We start from the raw sequence: 16,085 nt of genomic DNA, 5'->3' as shown, positions 1-16,085 counted from the left end.
CACGATAAGCGTTGTTATGCAGATAACAGCGGTAGTCATAGGCGTACACACCAATTTTATCAAGAGAGCCACTTCCGTGGGTAAAGGTGGGCAAACATTAATCAACCCTTGCAGTTCCACCTTCAGTTTCATGGTGATGGGGAGCGGCAAAATACATTTTGCAGGTGGACGGCGTCATATGGCAACGCCGCCTGTAACCTTGAACCGCCACGGCCAACGCTGTTAACCTCCACCTGCCCGGCTAAGAAAGGAGAAAGCACGTTTGCGATGATAGCGGTAGAAAAGAGACAACGAGATCACTTTTACTTTTGATTTGTGCGTGTGCAAGGAAGATAATCGTCGGAACAATTTTTTATGCTACATATCAAAGTGTTGAGAAGAATGGGGCAGATGTGCCATGACTGGGATATTAACGAATAGATATTTTCGTCTAAGAAATCGTTTTTTGCTAATGATGGGCAAATGCGGTAAAATTGATTAATACCGAGATCAAAAAGGAGGAAACCAACTAGCAGAGTGGCTTCCTGGTTTGTCAACGAATCACCGTAACCATGAAACAGGAAAAATGTACCATGGTGGCCATCAGCAAATGGAGCCAGTAAATGTGAAACAATTGCGTTTCCTGGCCAGTGGCGATGACGTAGAAATCGGGAGGTCAATTTGGACAGAAACCTTGAAGCCGATCATTCGGACCAAGGCTTTAGGCACGCCTACCATGATTTCGTACAATGTAGATTTTGAATATAATTCCCAAAGCCAGTGACGGATGTTGTTGTATGAAAAAAACAATTAACGGATTCGTTCTCATCATCATCATCTGCTGCTGGACACCTCTTCGTGTATACCACATAGCTGTGGTTCAGAAGGGTTTTCGATGTTTAGATTATATTTTTGTGGCATTAGCAAATGAAAGGAAAACATATCATTGCAAAGAACCTTTTGAACAAGATTGATCCGCCACTGAATGGTATTGTTCGATCTACGCCGCACCGAAAGCAAATCGCCCCGTTCATTGACATTGGGCCGCTGCCGACCTTCAACTCCGCCAATTTTGCGTCTCAAGTAGGTAGACTCGGTCTTCCGCCCCAGCAGACTTTTTTGCCCTCCGGTCGCGTTCCCCCCATTGAAACACTGAGATTTGCGGACTTCCGGGTCCAACGTCTACCACGTACAGGAAGAGTGAACTGTGAACGAGTCCTTAGTTTTGATGACATTGTTGGACATTTTTCGGAGGTTATCCGGTCCATTAAGCAACCCAAAATGCAGGTTCGGATGTGTGTCAGTGCCTAGTGGATCGACACGCCTACTTAATAATACCGAACTTACTTTGCATCCTTCGCAGGAATGGACACCGTAGTGGAATCCGGAAGCTTTATCGCCACACACCCGACATAGAACGGTGGTGCCGTCAAATTCTGAAACAAAAAATGATGGTTAGTTTCGCTCAGCCAGTGTCAGTTTTTAATTCCACCAGTGTTGTGCATTATTGAATTTAACTTAGAATTGGCTTAGGTCATGTGCTGGCGTGACGCAGACCATCTATGGTCAGTTCCTGACTGGAGTAACCCGTTTCTACAGAAAAAAACGTTTGCTTTGTTTGACAGTATTCCAAAGTGGTTACATTCATTCACCACTGTCATCAATAGCAAACGTGTATCTAAAAAAAGTCACTAGAGCGGCAAAACATGTCGAACAAATTTAATGACCTGTCTTGGTGAAAGAGAGCAGATACGTCGTCGACGGCGAAAGAAATTGCTTTTACTTTCTCCGGCCCGGTAGGCGCAATTACGCAAGCTGGAGAGGAGGATTGGTGAAAGTGGAACGGACGCAGCAGCAGAGTGCATCGAACGAATGTTGGTGAAATTACGCAAGGTGTTAACCGGCATAGAACAGCGACCGATCCAGAAGATTACGACTAGGCGCGAGCCAATGAACTTGAGGGGGGCATTGATCGGGTTATTCGTCCACGCGATTTCTACTAATGGCTTTCTTCCATCAACGGACGTTTCTTTTTTCTTCTCTGGGGACCAGCCGTCGATGAGTTTTTTATCTGTTTTTATCCAATTTCTACATGCAGACATCCGTTCAGCGACTGATCGCTACTCATCAGCAAACATAATACACTCTCTAATTAAGATTTTTACTCTGCTGATATGACGAGAATCGTCAAAATAACGAAAGTTCAAGTGTTACGACATTGAAGAGCATTGACCTGTTATCAACGCCTTTATCTAAGGCCTGTTGCTTCACTTGTGACCGATTTAAATTTGTTCGATTGGCTTATCTTTCCTTCAATGGGTTAATGCATTACGAATTATCCTGCGGTAAATTGGAAAGTCCTTTTTAATCATTGGAAGCTTTTTAATAACACAAAATAACATTTACAAATTGGTTAAAAATAAGTCAGTTAGTTTTAAAATAAATTCATAATGCCTATAAATAAAAGTTAATATTATTAAATCAAAATGATGAGCCACAAACCTAAGTTGAGGGCCGGTTCTTTGATTTCCCGTAAATCCATTACGCTATTCTGGACTTCGGAAATTTGCGTCTTGAAAGCTAAATCCGAAATAATCATGTCGGAGGCACTGATTGTTTTTTTTTACAAAAATCACCAAACGTCACTAAACAATTACGCAACAAACAGAAACGATTGTTTGAGTTACACAATCAACACAACCATGACATTGGGGCCGATGCGACTTGATAACAAGCGAACAAACGACTGGGACTCCTAGGAGACGAGCGAACAAGCGAGCGAACTCAAAGAGTGAAAGTCCAGTCCGTACTGTGGTCTCTTCGGCACCGAGTCGGAGTATAGTAAATATTGCAACGACGATACCTGAAGGGAAGAAGGCAGGCAACGTCGACCGCTCGCGCCAGAGTTCAACGTATTTTGAAGTTAGAGGTCATGCTGGAGCAAGCCAATCGGCTGCCGGCTGCTCGGCTCTCATTGGCCGTGCGCTACGCAGCCCCACCTGGCGGCCGGGGTGGGAGCAAGTTCATCGACACAAACCTTGACTGAATTACCCAGACTTGGCGTGCAATGATCGGCCAAGGCCGCAAAACGCTCGCGCTCTTTTCCGCCGATCACTCTCCCATTGCTGACTCGCTTTTTTCTTCTTTACCAGGGTTAAGCAAACCGATTCGTACTGAAACCACTTTGATTCGCTGCAATTTGGCGCCGGTCAAATTCTGTCTGTTTTCTTCTATTCTATTATAGGTTAAGACCGAAATCAGCTACAGAAGAACCAACCGCATTTTTATCCAGATGAATGAATAATATTGTTAACCATATTAGATGAAACGATGCTTGTTGATTGAGAGGTTAGGCTTGGGAGTAGGTATTTCTCGAAGAGGTTGTTTGACGAGGAGGTTGATGTGTACTGATGCGAAAATAAACTGAATTTACTTACTACTTACAAACTTACTGAAGTACCTACGACCACCTATCGAAAAATGTTCAATGGCAGAGTTGTGGATAATACAAAAATCTAAAACTTTTGTATTTAACACATAACCTCAAAGTTACCGTCAAAATGGCGAAAAAGCTATTTTCAGTATTTTTTTTCTCGCGCAAAAATGATTTCATTTACATAAAAACTTGTAGAAACATGTCTTTTTTTGGTGCTGAATAAGCATCAGTTTTGATAGTTCAGATAGCGACTAGTTTTCGAGTTATGTACATTGTTCGAAAAAACTATCCTTATTTTTCACGAACAATTGTCCTGATTTTTTTTGTATTTGGAAAGTGTATTAGTGGTCATTTTAATCGTTGAAATGTCTACATTAAAATGGTCTATGTGACTTGGTGGTTTATTCATCGTTAGACTGCTTAAAGTTGCATATTAGTATAGTAGGCTGTTGCAACTAATTTTTCAGAACAAAAAAATCACAGGCAAAGACCAGATAATTTTTTTTTCTCAAAGCCTGTTATTAGTTTTAAAAAAATATATATTTGCACTAGCCTATTATTAAAGTAAAAAACTCTTCTGGTTGCAGGATGTCGCGGCATGTGTAAATTGAGGCCAGGCAAAAGTCCCTAAATCACTTATATTATTTGACTTTGTGCAACCGTAAATAAGTTAAAATTAGATTTTTGGGAACTCCTTCAGCTTGAGCTGAAGTGTGTGTTAGGGATCTCTATATGCGGTTTCTAGATAGCATATAAGAAATTCGACAAAAAAATATCAAGCCGTAAAAAATAAACGGAGGAAAGTTGTTCTGAAAAGACTTCTTTTCTATACCCTTTCACTCCTTCTCAAAAAGCTTTGCATCAGAAGCTGCCGACACAAAGAAAAAGTGGATCTTTCAATGACCATTGAGTGCAAATCGATCATTCAACGAAACGGGAGTGTTTCGATCAGTGTGTTTTTCATCGAGTTCATAGTTGTTGTTGTTACCTAAATTGGATAACATCAACAACTACCTTCACCTTGAAACGTCATCGGTGATCGTCAAGCAATCACAATAAATTTGAATTAGCCAATTAGCGCTTTCTAATGATTTTGTAATGAATTTTATTTCACCTTAATGACGATTCACTTTCGAATCGACACGCGGTGCGTGAAATGTTCGAGTTTTGCGTCGCGAAACATGTGAATGCGTGAAGGTGTGGAAGAGACATCATCGCATCAGGCTCTCTCTTTCAATATGCTGTTTATGAATATTGTTGAACGATATTTGCAATTTATGCTGGTCGAACATGCGAGACCGCTTTCGATTTAGAATGCATCAAGTGCAACCGAAAATTAAATCCGAATGATTAATGGAAGTTGATAATGTGAAAAGTGATTCCACGATCCACATTTGTCAAATTCAGTCAGTCTTTTATTGTGTTTTTCCTGTTGGAGGCCACTTACCAATTACGTCTTCCTTTATTTCTCTTCTAAATTTAGAGATGTGCGATGTGCTAATTTCAGGCACACCCAAGAGTTTTAGAAACGGTCGTCTTCTTTTATCTTATTAGCTGGGCTTAGTTTAAAAACTAATTTTAGCTTCTAAACCGGTGTAACTTTGTTTATGAACGATTATATAATTTGTTCCTTTCTTCATACAAGAACGAGTGCCCTTTGCCTTGTCTAAGGTCGGTTCTTTGTGAAGGTCCTGACAGACGTCGTTTACATGCCCGCGTCACTTTATATACGCTTAAATTAGAGGTATGGAAGAGCGAGAGAGATCAGTCGGAGGAGTTAAGAAAAGAAATCCAATATTTCTCCTTCTGTTTTACATAGGCAACTTTGTCTGTTCATATATGTGTTCCATCTTTTTCTTGGACGACCTACTGATCTTCCCGCTGGAAATTTGACTCTAGCAATTCTGATGCCCCGTTTCTTGTCATTCTAGAGATGTGATTATTCCATTACGCTCTTGTCGTTCTTTCTTACCCACTTGGCCCGTTCGGGAGTGGAATGTGAACATGCTCCTAAGACCATACCTTCTTATGGTACTGGACCTTGCAATCGCTGCTTGGTCCTTATTTTCATCTGATTGTCCTCTCTTTGGATCTTGTCCCCTTCGTTTGCTTACTTCTGGAGAAGACCGAGGTCTTCTGCAGGCTTTCCTGGCTGTAGGATTAGGTACTGCTTCGTGTTTTCTTTTCTGTCTCCAGATCACGTCTCAGTCTTAGACTTTGAAGTTTTTGTGCTGGACGATAGACCGTTTCTTTCTCTGAGATGTGCATCCTATGAACCATGATGGTTTGATCCACTGGTCTAATCATTTCTTTGTAGATTCTGCCCTTAGTCCTCAGGTGCTGTGTTTTCCACAGTAAACTTTGTCATCAAATGGTCAAGAGGCTTGGATGTGATGAATAAATTTGACATTTCTTAGGCCTTTTCTGTAGGCTTATTAGCTTCCTATATATATACATATTTGGTTTCGATTTCCATATTGTCCAAGTCAGCCAGACTCCCTGACAATAACGGTTTCAAAATTGGGAAGCAAAGATAAAAACCCGATCATTCCGAAATTCTAGCCTTTTGTTAGATTGAGTAAGTGTCAAGAAGTAAGTAGCAAAAAAGCGACCGTCACTCGTAACGAGCCAGTATCGCGTAGTCTATTTGCAAAAATAATTTTCGCGCTTTGGCCTTCGGGAGCTAGAAATGTAATCTACATGTATTAGCCCGGGCCAAAAAAACAAACTGGCGTTCAAGGTCCGGCATGTTAACGACCTCGAGTTCAGCCCGATTTGTCAATGCCAATGTTCATCAGCCAACCTGGACGTGCAAATCTGCGAAGAAAAATAACAAGGACAAAAGCATTGGACTGAGAGAATAAAGAAGAGCCCTGAAAATTGAAAGACTCGAAGAAACTGAAGATTAAATTTTGGAAGGTAATATATGTCCGCCCACCCACCTAGAACTGTGGATTCCATTATTGGGACGAGGTTAAAGTTGCATCAGTCTAACATCGTCCAATTCTTAAAATTTTATAACACATGCCTTTCAGTGCAAACATCAAGGCAAGAGAACAAACGATCATGTTTTTTGTCCGTTTTGCAATATTCAAAACAAAGCCACCGGAGCGACAACACATTTTTCTAATCGTCAAAATTCCATTATCGAATCGAAAGTTATATTCTCACGATTGCTCGAAAAAATTCAAAACAACTTTTCGTACCTTGTCAATTCACGGTCTGTTTCCATCGGTATGGTCGTAATAGTTTCGGTCGGTCAAGATCCAAGTAAGAGAATTTCGACGTTGAATTACGTCCCAGTTACGTAAACTCTTTAGGATGTCGCAATTCAAAAGGAATCACGCGGAGCTAAATTGGGGCTTCCTGGGGCCTTGTTGGGGTTGTGGAGTTAGAATAATGAATCCCTGACAAATTGCCATGCATTATATATACCAATTTGCTTCACAGGGTGCATATGTAGGTACATCAGACCTTTTGCATAATGTTTGGTTGTTACATTCATTCGGTTTCACCAAGAAATCTGGGTCATTCTTTGGTTCTTTTAACTAATTTATGAACGTTTGTATTGTTGTTCTACCATTTGCCGTCATGGAAATCTAAGAAGTTTGAATTGCACCCTAGTGAATATGAGGGTTTTCTGTAGAATGCTGTAGAGTGCATTACCACAGTAGAAAATTGTTCAACCGTTCACTGAATAACAAAACATTACATTCGAACAAGTCATTTTTTGATCTCAAAAAAATTTGTAAGTGAATTCAACGAACTAATATTTAAATTAAAAATAAATTAATAATAAAATTTCATAGTAATCCATTGAAGATTCGTACCTGCTTCGACAAATAGGTATTTTGTTTGGAAGTTATTAAATTATTTCTTTTATTGTTGGGCATTTCCTTCTATTCTATTTTAAATGATTCAATGGGTTTTCTCAGGTACCAAAATCACACTAAAAAGACGAATTTTTGTTCCAAGGGCAATTCGCAGAAATACCGAGACGGACATCAGAAGATAAACGAATTGTATTGAAAACTGGATACAAAGTGAACCCACACCATTTCTACTGAATACCAATTTTATTGTAAAAACCTATTTTAGATAAATAACCACTTTTATTTCAGTTCGGTTTATTCGCTTTGTGAGATGTGAGATAACAAACTGCAACGAAATGGTAAGAACAAAAAACGATCAAAATTTGAATATCAGTCAACAAGTACTTAAAATTTATAGAAAATAAAATGACGCGATAAAGTGGAAAAGGCAAAAGCAAAAGGATGAAAAGTTTATTTTCAAACTTGAATGCTGAATCTAGCAAACGAGAAGGCTTTAAGGTTGAAGTATGAACTGAAAAAAAAGTAGAAATTTTTTTATCTTTGGAAGAAAGCTCTGCCACTGGATAACTGTTAATAATCCAAACGTATTTTGTTCTATTTTTTGTATTATATGGCTTTAAAATTTTTCGATTAATTAGAATTTCAAGTATCCTATGTGATCTTTTTTTACCGTAAAAGTATCCTCAAAATCTTCATAATCGAAACCAATATGTAAAATACAAAGTTTGTAGTTACAATATCTATAATAAACCAGTTAACCGGACGAGCTAGTTTCGGCAAAATTCAGGAAAATTTTCACACATTTCCAAGTTCAAGCGAGAAATATTTAATTAATAATTAAAAAGCGTAATATTTTCTCTATTCAACAGAGTAAATGCCAACTGGCTAAAAGTCTAAAAGCAGTTTTAGTTCGCCTCAAGAAGTTTTTGAAACAATCTTCAGCAGCGCATTTAAGAATTCACAGAAACCTAACGTGAACGAAAAATTTTGAGTTTCAGATTGTGCGTTGACAGCAATTTTTGGAACAAATCGATGCAAATAGTTGGCATAGTAGAGAACAATTGTGTTTTGAAAAATTGGTAAAAATTTACCAAAAAATTGAGAAACTGGCTAATTTGAAATCAAATGGAGTAATATTTTCTCTAATGAGTTGAGTCACCAAGTTACTAAGCTTGAATGCCCAATTTTTGCAGATTAATCTCAAAGGGTTCTCAATCTTAAGTTTATCATTTTACTGATGGAACTTCATTTACTGTTATAAATTTGGAAGCGTTCCATATTTGAACTTCAATTTTTGTATCTGCATAAACTCATAACATAAATTTTGTTGTATGTCCAACTTAGATTTTCAATTAGGCAGAAACCTCAGCTTTGACTTGACAAAGCACAGTGAAAAACTAAAAATTTTATATGTCAATCTGCTTTAAATCTCAATACATTCTCTATATTAGTATGAGTATCAATAATATTTTAATAATTCAAATGAAATAATTGGTTTCGGTTTCTCCATCTAAGGTAAGACAGAAGTAGTCTGAATGTTTTTGTTTATAGATTCACGTAAAATGTAAAATGCAGTTCTTTTGACGACAACATCTCAAAATCCCAACTAAACGAAACGGAGAAAAAGTGACAATTGACTAAAACAAACTTAAAATTAATGCAAATTCAACAAAAGAACATTAGTTAACAGCAATTTCTATAGAATTGTTCGGTCGTGTGGCCGATTAAGTCGTAGAACAAATGCTTTTGTTCATTGCGAAAATGTTTCGGGTAAAAACGTGTCAAGATAGTAGGATGATAGGATCTAGCTCTTGAACGGAATAATTGAACTTTACGGATGTGCGATATGTGCATTTTCATGAAAATAGCTTGAATTACAGCGGAATGCTTTGATAATGTTTGAAAACTAAATGAATTGACCAATATTAGCCCATCGGTGACAGCTCATATTGGCTCTGAAATGAATAATTTCCCTTCAACAATTATAACTGAAAAGTTCCGTCCTAACACGGTCTTAACACAAAGAGATAATGAACAAATGAGAACTAGGAAGTGTATTGAGCAAATAAAATCGGATCAATGTGGTGAAATTCCAAACTATATAATTTCATAATTTTGCAAATGGCACGCCCAAACCACGAGCGACATGTGCCCTAGCGAAGCAAGCTGTTCTCGACGCTCTTATTACGTAATTTCGTGATTGAATCCTCCCCCTGACAAGTCCGAAAGCAGGCGGAAGTATCGCAGAAAAAACCGTTTTAAATTGATGATCCGACACACGACCAGATAACGGGAATGATTATCACTTATCAAAGGGCTCGTGTACAGAAGAGCATTGAAAAACAGGAAAACAGTTGATGATAATATGTATTAATAAGGTGTGTTTGAAACAGAGAGACACATCTGACCGATGGACATATAAGACATTAGTTACACTGTTGTACGATATTAAAAACAAAGCAAGAAGTTCTTAGTTTCAACTTGCCCAAGACAGAAGGCATGGGAAGCTGAAAAAGATGCCACGTCCAGCAGTGGACTGAGATAGGAGAGAGAGTTTGCAACAGTTTTCGTAAAACCTACTCTGTCATACTTTGTACATTGTTTTCCTGCAACAAGCCAGATTTCCACGAATGGAACCCAAAGAAAAATACAGACACACTGAAAATTCAGTACGATTTAAAACCTTGAATATATTAATTTTCGTGAATTTCAGCTAGTTTGCCGGCAATTTTAGGCCGCCATTCCAGGTAGAATCCATTCAACCTGACGCCCCTCTAGGTCTCATAGTTCTCTTTAAACTTCAGATTTTTAAACGCCCAATGGCATTTCAGATATGCACATTAGAAGTGTTAAACAATGAATCGGAAATGGTCAAGTTTTCCCTGTGATTGGTTACCAAGCCTGACCGGGTTTGCCATAAATCAATCACGCCGCTAGGGAGGTCTTGGGTCAGGAGTGTCCTCGAGCACACACTTATTTGCGCGGATAATAGAAGCACAGACGACATATTTTATTTAACACATTTTGAGAAGACAATTTTAAAGAAAATAGGCCTCAATGGGACGTCTTTGAATAGACACGGGTAGGATTTGTTAGATTTGACTTGAACTAATTGGTGAATGCCGGTGATTATTAGGGCCATTACCACCATAGGCAGTGTGATAAATGTCTTGGAGCGTTTGTACCTGATAATAATGTAATTATCGGATTAGGAAAAGGTTTTGGGAGGAAGTTGGTTGGGTTCGCTTCGATACAGCCACTTTTGCTTGAATAGATTTATAAAGGCAAAAGACTATTCTTAGATTACACCAAGGACACAAAAATCCATGTATTTCCCCTGGATAAATCGGTTTAACCTCGCTGCAAAAGAGTGAACGATTGGTTGGCACCGGCAGACTAAAAATACGTGCACGTGCCACCCCGTCGCCCCGTTGACGTTGAAATCACCCCCGGCTCGGAATGCGAGACAAAGAACGTTTTCCTAATTGCTGTGGAATCGATCCTCAGAGGGTTAACGAACTTGCCAGTTGAGTCAACGGTTGCTTTTTGTTCTTCACACCATCAAATTTTTTCAAATGCAATATTTTCCTTTAACCAACTGTGGAAATTGATTGATATCCTTGATTTATTTCCGGATGGAGCAAGAATTATGCGCAAACATTGCAACTGTGCAACGTAAAAGTGCTTTAAAAATCAGGAACTTTTGTAAATAATTGTTAAAAATGTATTCAGTTCAAGTCAACATTTTACTTACCAAATAAAGTGTGAGATTACTAACGGTATGTGGTATAGAATATAACACCAAGCGTCCCGATTAATTGTATTAAAAAAACATAGATAAAATATAAAAAACGTATATAAAATATATGATTAATCATATTGACTGCCCTAAAAGTCCTAAAAGAAACAGTGTGGTATATTAGGCACAAGAAAAAAATTAAAATTCCTGATAACGAGGGGTGAAGCGAAAAATATGTTGGTATTAAAAAAATCAGAGAATAACATGTAATGACCGATTTTAATTTTTTACAATTAAATTTTTTTGTTTTGCTCAAATTTGTTTGTCAAATTTGTCAAATTGTTAACTTTTGCTCAAAATTTTTAATTGCTCACAAACCTTATTCTTTAAATGAAGTTCTAACTTTGATCATTTTTTGTGAATCAAATCAAATTTGCACACCTCAGTAAAAAAACCAAACCAACACTGAGTGATGGTAATTTTAATATGTTCGATCTGTTTTTCATGTTGATTAGTGGCACATTGATTCATAGACATCAGTTTCCTTTCTTTAAAGGTATTAATGTTTGGAGCTGGTTGAACCATGATGGATTTAAATGAAAGTATTCGAGTAAAAAATGTGCAAAGTTGATAGAATAATGGAGATTGTGTTAGTATCTTTCCCTGTACACGTACAGAGATACTGGAAAATATTCGCTCTATTTGCAAGATTTGACAAACATGAAGAAACACAAAAGGAACCTTTGGACCAAGCTTGTGCGACTTGAACGCTCATATATCAGCTAATACACCAGTCGGTTTTGAATGTCCTTCGATCCCTGAAACGGTTGAGGAACCTTTTTTGAAAGTGTCCAAAATGAAAAACGATTTCCATAGACGTGCTTCTCAAGCCGAATTCCGCAACAAGTTAAGCGGTTGAAGGCCTTCAAACGATCATCTAGTAATGAGCGACACTGATCTTTACCTTGCAGAAAAAATCACAACTTAATGCACAACTGCAAGAACAAGAGTTTTGCTAGAGTCTAACAGTAAATTTAAATTTGATAAGCAGCCGTAACAAGCTTATTTACTTTATTCAATAACGAATCAAATTCGTCATTGAACAAAGAATTGTTTTTATATTTTCATTTATTTGTAATTTTGTAATTGAAAACTATAAACGAAAAACATATTTCGGAAAAATAGTTTACCCGAAGCATATGAAAAAATGAAGTTATTGCAACCGGTAGCCTGCTGTTTAAATTGGAATTTAGATGAAAAATTTCATATTTGTTTCATTCGAACCTTGATAGAGACAAGTGTGTGTCATTCTTTGCGTTAAAACTAAATTGCAAAAGAAATGGAATGACTACAATTAACAAAAACAGCTAAATTCAAAAGGTAAATTTACAGAGCTGTTTAAATAGTCGGAGAAAATAAGGGCATTACTTATACAATTTATTGCAAAAGAAAAGAATTGAAAATAAAATGAAAAATCGAAACACTGGTCTGAAATGCTGCCGAAAAACCTTTCCGAAAGCAACAAACACTTACATATTTGTAATGTGTCTACAATTTTTAATTCTGCATAAACTTTTTCGCCCGCTTTTGTTTCAAATTTGCCTTATTTAATAGGCTTTTAAATCCTCTACGCAGATATAAAACTTCGAGGGGTATTTTTGTACCCGGCAACATAAACCTAAGTACATTTACAGTATTACGCTTCTAAAACGTTTTCTCGTATGAAAGAAAAGTGGTTTTCAGCAACTTTCAGTAAGTATGGGAAAACGGGTAGATCTCAACCGCTTTGTACAAAAATTCTTCTTTTTATGGAAGAAGTATTTTGAAAAAAATTAAGTAGCCAAATTGGTAACTTTGCTCATTATAAATCATCTTTGACCTTATTTTTGTATAACTAGATGAGGTATAGTTTGTTAGAGATTGTTTTTTGTCAATAATTTTGAATATTCTGATTGATTTTTGTATTTTCTAAAACTTCAGGTTTTATTATAATTAACCATCGATAAGATCATACGCAAATCACATAGCAATAGAGCCTGAGGTTATTTTGTTGTTTTGTATCGTAATTTTTTAAATTATTTGGTACTAAGAATACTAAGTATTACTACCAAATTTATTTGATTTAATTATACGCTTTATTTAAAACTTGCAAGATTCTTTCAACAATACCAAGACAAGAGCCAAAACTTGCACGTCAAGTCTTCACTCACTTACCGTGCAAGCCTTGGTCTAGCTTTGGTCGTCACTAGGATCATCCTGTATCGATTTACATCAACAAAGTCCAACTAGTTATGCTACTTTTTTTCAATGTTTTTTTCTGCCTTAGATGTTGTGTCTAAAAATCGCACTGCTGGGTCAAGTGAATTCGGCGAATGGACCACGCCCGACCGCATATCTGCGGGATGGTCAAGGCAAGCCGAAACCTCATTCCAATGGCGCTGAAGATGGCGCACATCGAAAATGAAGACCGCAAGAAGAAGTGAATTTCGTCAAGGTCAGAATCGGACGCAAAGATAGCTTTGCTGGTTTCGGCCACCGCACGAAGTCCTTCGACATTTTTTCTATTAAAGGAATCTACAATGTTTGGGATGTTTTGCAGATACGCCTCGATCTCAACTCCACAACCTGGCAGTAAGCCCATTCCAATCAGAAAATCCACAGCAATCGAACCAGGGTAAGTCAACAATCGATTTCGACTCAATGTCCAGTGTGTGGAGGTGTTTTAGATGATCATCATCTGCGGAAACGGAGGTCGATAGATGTGCGATCAAAGTCATGCTCAAGATCACGGTCACGGCCACGAAAAGAAGACTTCCAAACTGTGGCTCTTCCTGTTCGATCGCTCGTTATTTGTTTAAACAATTCGAGTGTGGCAGTTGTGGTTGCCCTTGAAAATCCAAGCACGGAGTCAACAAACTCCTCCGCTAATAACAATTGTTTATGCGAAGCGCGGCGATACGCGCACATACGCGACACTTTTTCCTATTGTCTATTTTATATTTATTATATAAAATACATCAATCAATGCATTCGATTATATACATACATGTGTGTGTGTGTATGTGGTTATTGACGGCCATCATAGAGAATGGAACAGTACTGGCGTTAATTTATAAACAAGTCGAGCTTCCGGTTGTGGGGGTTATTGCACTTGGAGTGTTGGAACATCTAAGAAGCTAATAAATATAACGGGGCCGCGTACACACACACCACACTATTCTTCGTGTGAATATTACGTCAGCTTTAAAATCCCCAGAAAAATATTTGAATGCAGGGTTTTCAACTATTCAAATGAGATGGATAAGTGCTGTTGAGTTACTTGTCCCTGCATCATGCGAATTCTAATCTTCCCTCAACTTTTGATGACCAATTTTTGATCAAAAAATTACTCAAAAAGCTTGCTCCATCGTGTTCTAGACCGACCACTATGGGTTTACATGCTCTTTAAATGATCATTTCTGGTGAATCGTTTGCTGAACGTTAAAGTGAGCAATGACTTTCAACAAATGCCGCTCACTAAAAACAAGCGAATAAGTAGTGACGTTTCTGTACCAGTGGGGTAAGTGACTCGCGGTGACCTGCTATTCGCAACTGCCGACGTCAGCGTAAAAAGACCTCCATGTACAGGATGACCATGCATCCATCCAACAACTCATGTCTTGTGCATCGCAACAGGGAATTTCAGGCTAATGTCGAACTATGTCACTTAGCAGGTGAACCCCATCACCATGAAACTTTATAATCACATGAAAACGACTTCTTGTTTTTTTCCGTCGCTAATTTTGTCACGCGCTTTATACGTATTCATTCTTAACTATGGAGATTCGAGCAAATCGAGCTCAGAAACACGAAATACATTGAAAAGACCGCAAGGCTTTCCAGTATCATTCATCCAGTGGTGTCAAGCATCAAAAGTAAAAAATGGCGATCTTCAAGTGCGGCCACTGATATGATCAGAATTATCCCAAACACCCATACAAGGACATGAAAAGTTGCTGTAAAAGCAAGAGTCAATCACTTGGTGACGATTGTCGAAGCGCTCCAGCGGAAACGTTGTGCTCACGCCACATAAAAAGTACTCCGTCCGTCCTGTATATACGTAATGGTTCGGCCTGTGGGTCAGTGGCCCGATCAGAGAAAGACTACCAGCACGCGAAAAAGAGAGAGTATTACTCTACTGTAGAAGATCGCGTAATGGCTTGCAAAATGATTCATTCCATCTAAAGATGGGACTGGGACCAACTCGTACATCAGCTCGGAGCTCGTCTAACCCGAAACTATCCTGCAAGGTGCAGCAGATAAACTTTTGGCGAGATTGTTTTCTGAACTGATTGTTTACCGAGGAATTGGGCGGAAGAAACAGAGCGTGATACGAAGCCAGAATCGAGATCGCATCGACGGTCGTCGCCGTCATAACCGGGGCCTCGTGGCATTCGCAGCAGGCCACGGCCAGTCATGGACCCAGGAAAAAAGAAGTCGCGGTTGGCATTGAACTCTGCGAAGAAGAGCATTGCCATCGAGGCACCGACCTCGTGGTTCGTGACGACGTTGTTGCCGGCCCATGGACAATTACCCGCTTTGCAATTCTTCATTCTTTTGCATTTCACAGCGGTGGCTCCGCTCGTTCGCCATCGAATCTAGAGAAGCTTCTCGAATACATTCCGAAACTCGTTTCGGAAGTTGGATGTAAAAATCCAATGTGGACACGACTTCTTAATTACTCCGCTCAGGGAATTGCAATAACTTTTCTTTTCTACTATTCTATTTCTCTTTACTAAGGTAAATACGAAAAATGCAAATGGAAGCTATACCTATAACAAGATGCATGTGTAAGCTGGATATATCAGGTAACGCAGGTCCAGCTTTCCGAACTAACGGCCCATTCTAGCGAATAAAATTATTCCTTTGAATTTAGAGATTATCCTCTTTTGAGGTATCTAGCTGCATTAAATATTACTTTATACTTTATTTATCATGTACACACAAATAAAAACAATTAGAGCAAAGCCACAATTCAACCAAAGAAGCCTCTGTAGGAAAAATTATGTTCCTCCAAAAATTCGACATGCGACCTTAAATCCACAAAGAACACTTATAA

At 38.3% G+C, this 16,085-nt stretch overlaps 1 protein-coding gene across 4 annotated transcripts in view; it reads right to left on the bottom strand.

Annotated features, from left to right (window-relative positions):
• LOC109539587 (ecdysone-inducible protein E75) overlaps positions 1-16,085 on the bottom strand; it is a 70,842-nt gene that overhangs the window by 13,219 nt on the left and 41,538 nt on the right. For 3 of the 4 annotated variants that reach the window (XM_019907423.2, XM_019907424.2, XM_019907426.2), the window contains exon 2: positions 1,327-1,415. In XM_019907423.2, the coding sequence (XP_019762982.1) occupies positions 1,327-1,415 (89 nt within the window). Of the gene's footprint in view, positions 1-1,326; positions 1,416-2,481; positions 2,805-16,085 lie in introns of those variants that run through there. The other variant, XM_019907425.2, reaches the window with a different exon arrangement.

This window comes from Dendroctonus ponderosae, unplaced genomic scaffold, assembly GCF_020466585.1.
Source record: "Dendroctonus ponderosae isolate FM_Combo_2020 unplaced genomic scaffold, Dpon_F_20191213v2 Dpon_F_20191213_5, whole genome shotgun sequence".
Classification (NCBI taxonomy): Eukaryota; Metazoa; Arthropoda; class Insecta; order Coleoptera; family Curculionidae; genus Dendroctonus; species Dendroctonus ponderosae.
Note: the sequence above shows the minus strand (reverse complement) of the source record. Positions and strands in the feature narration are given on the sequence as shown.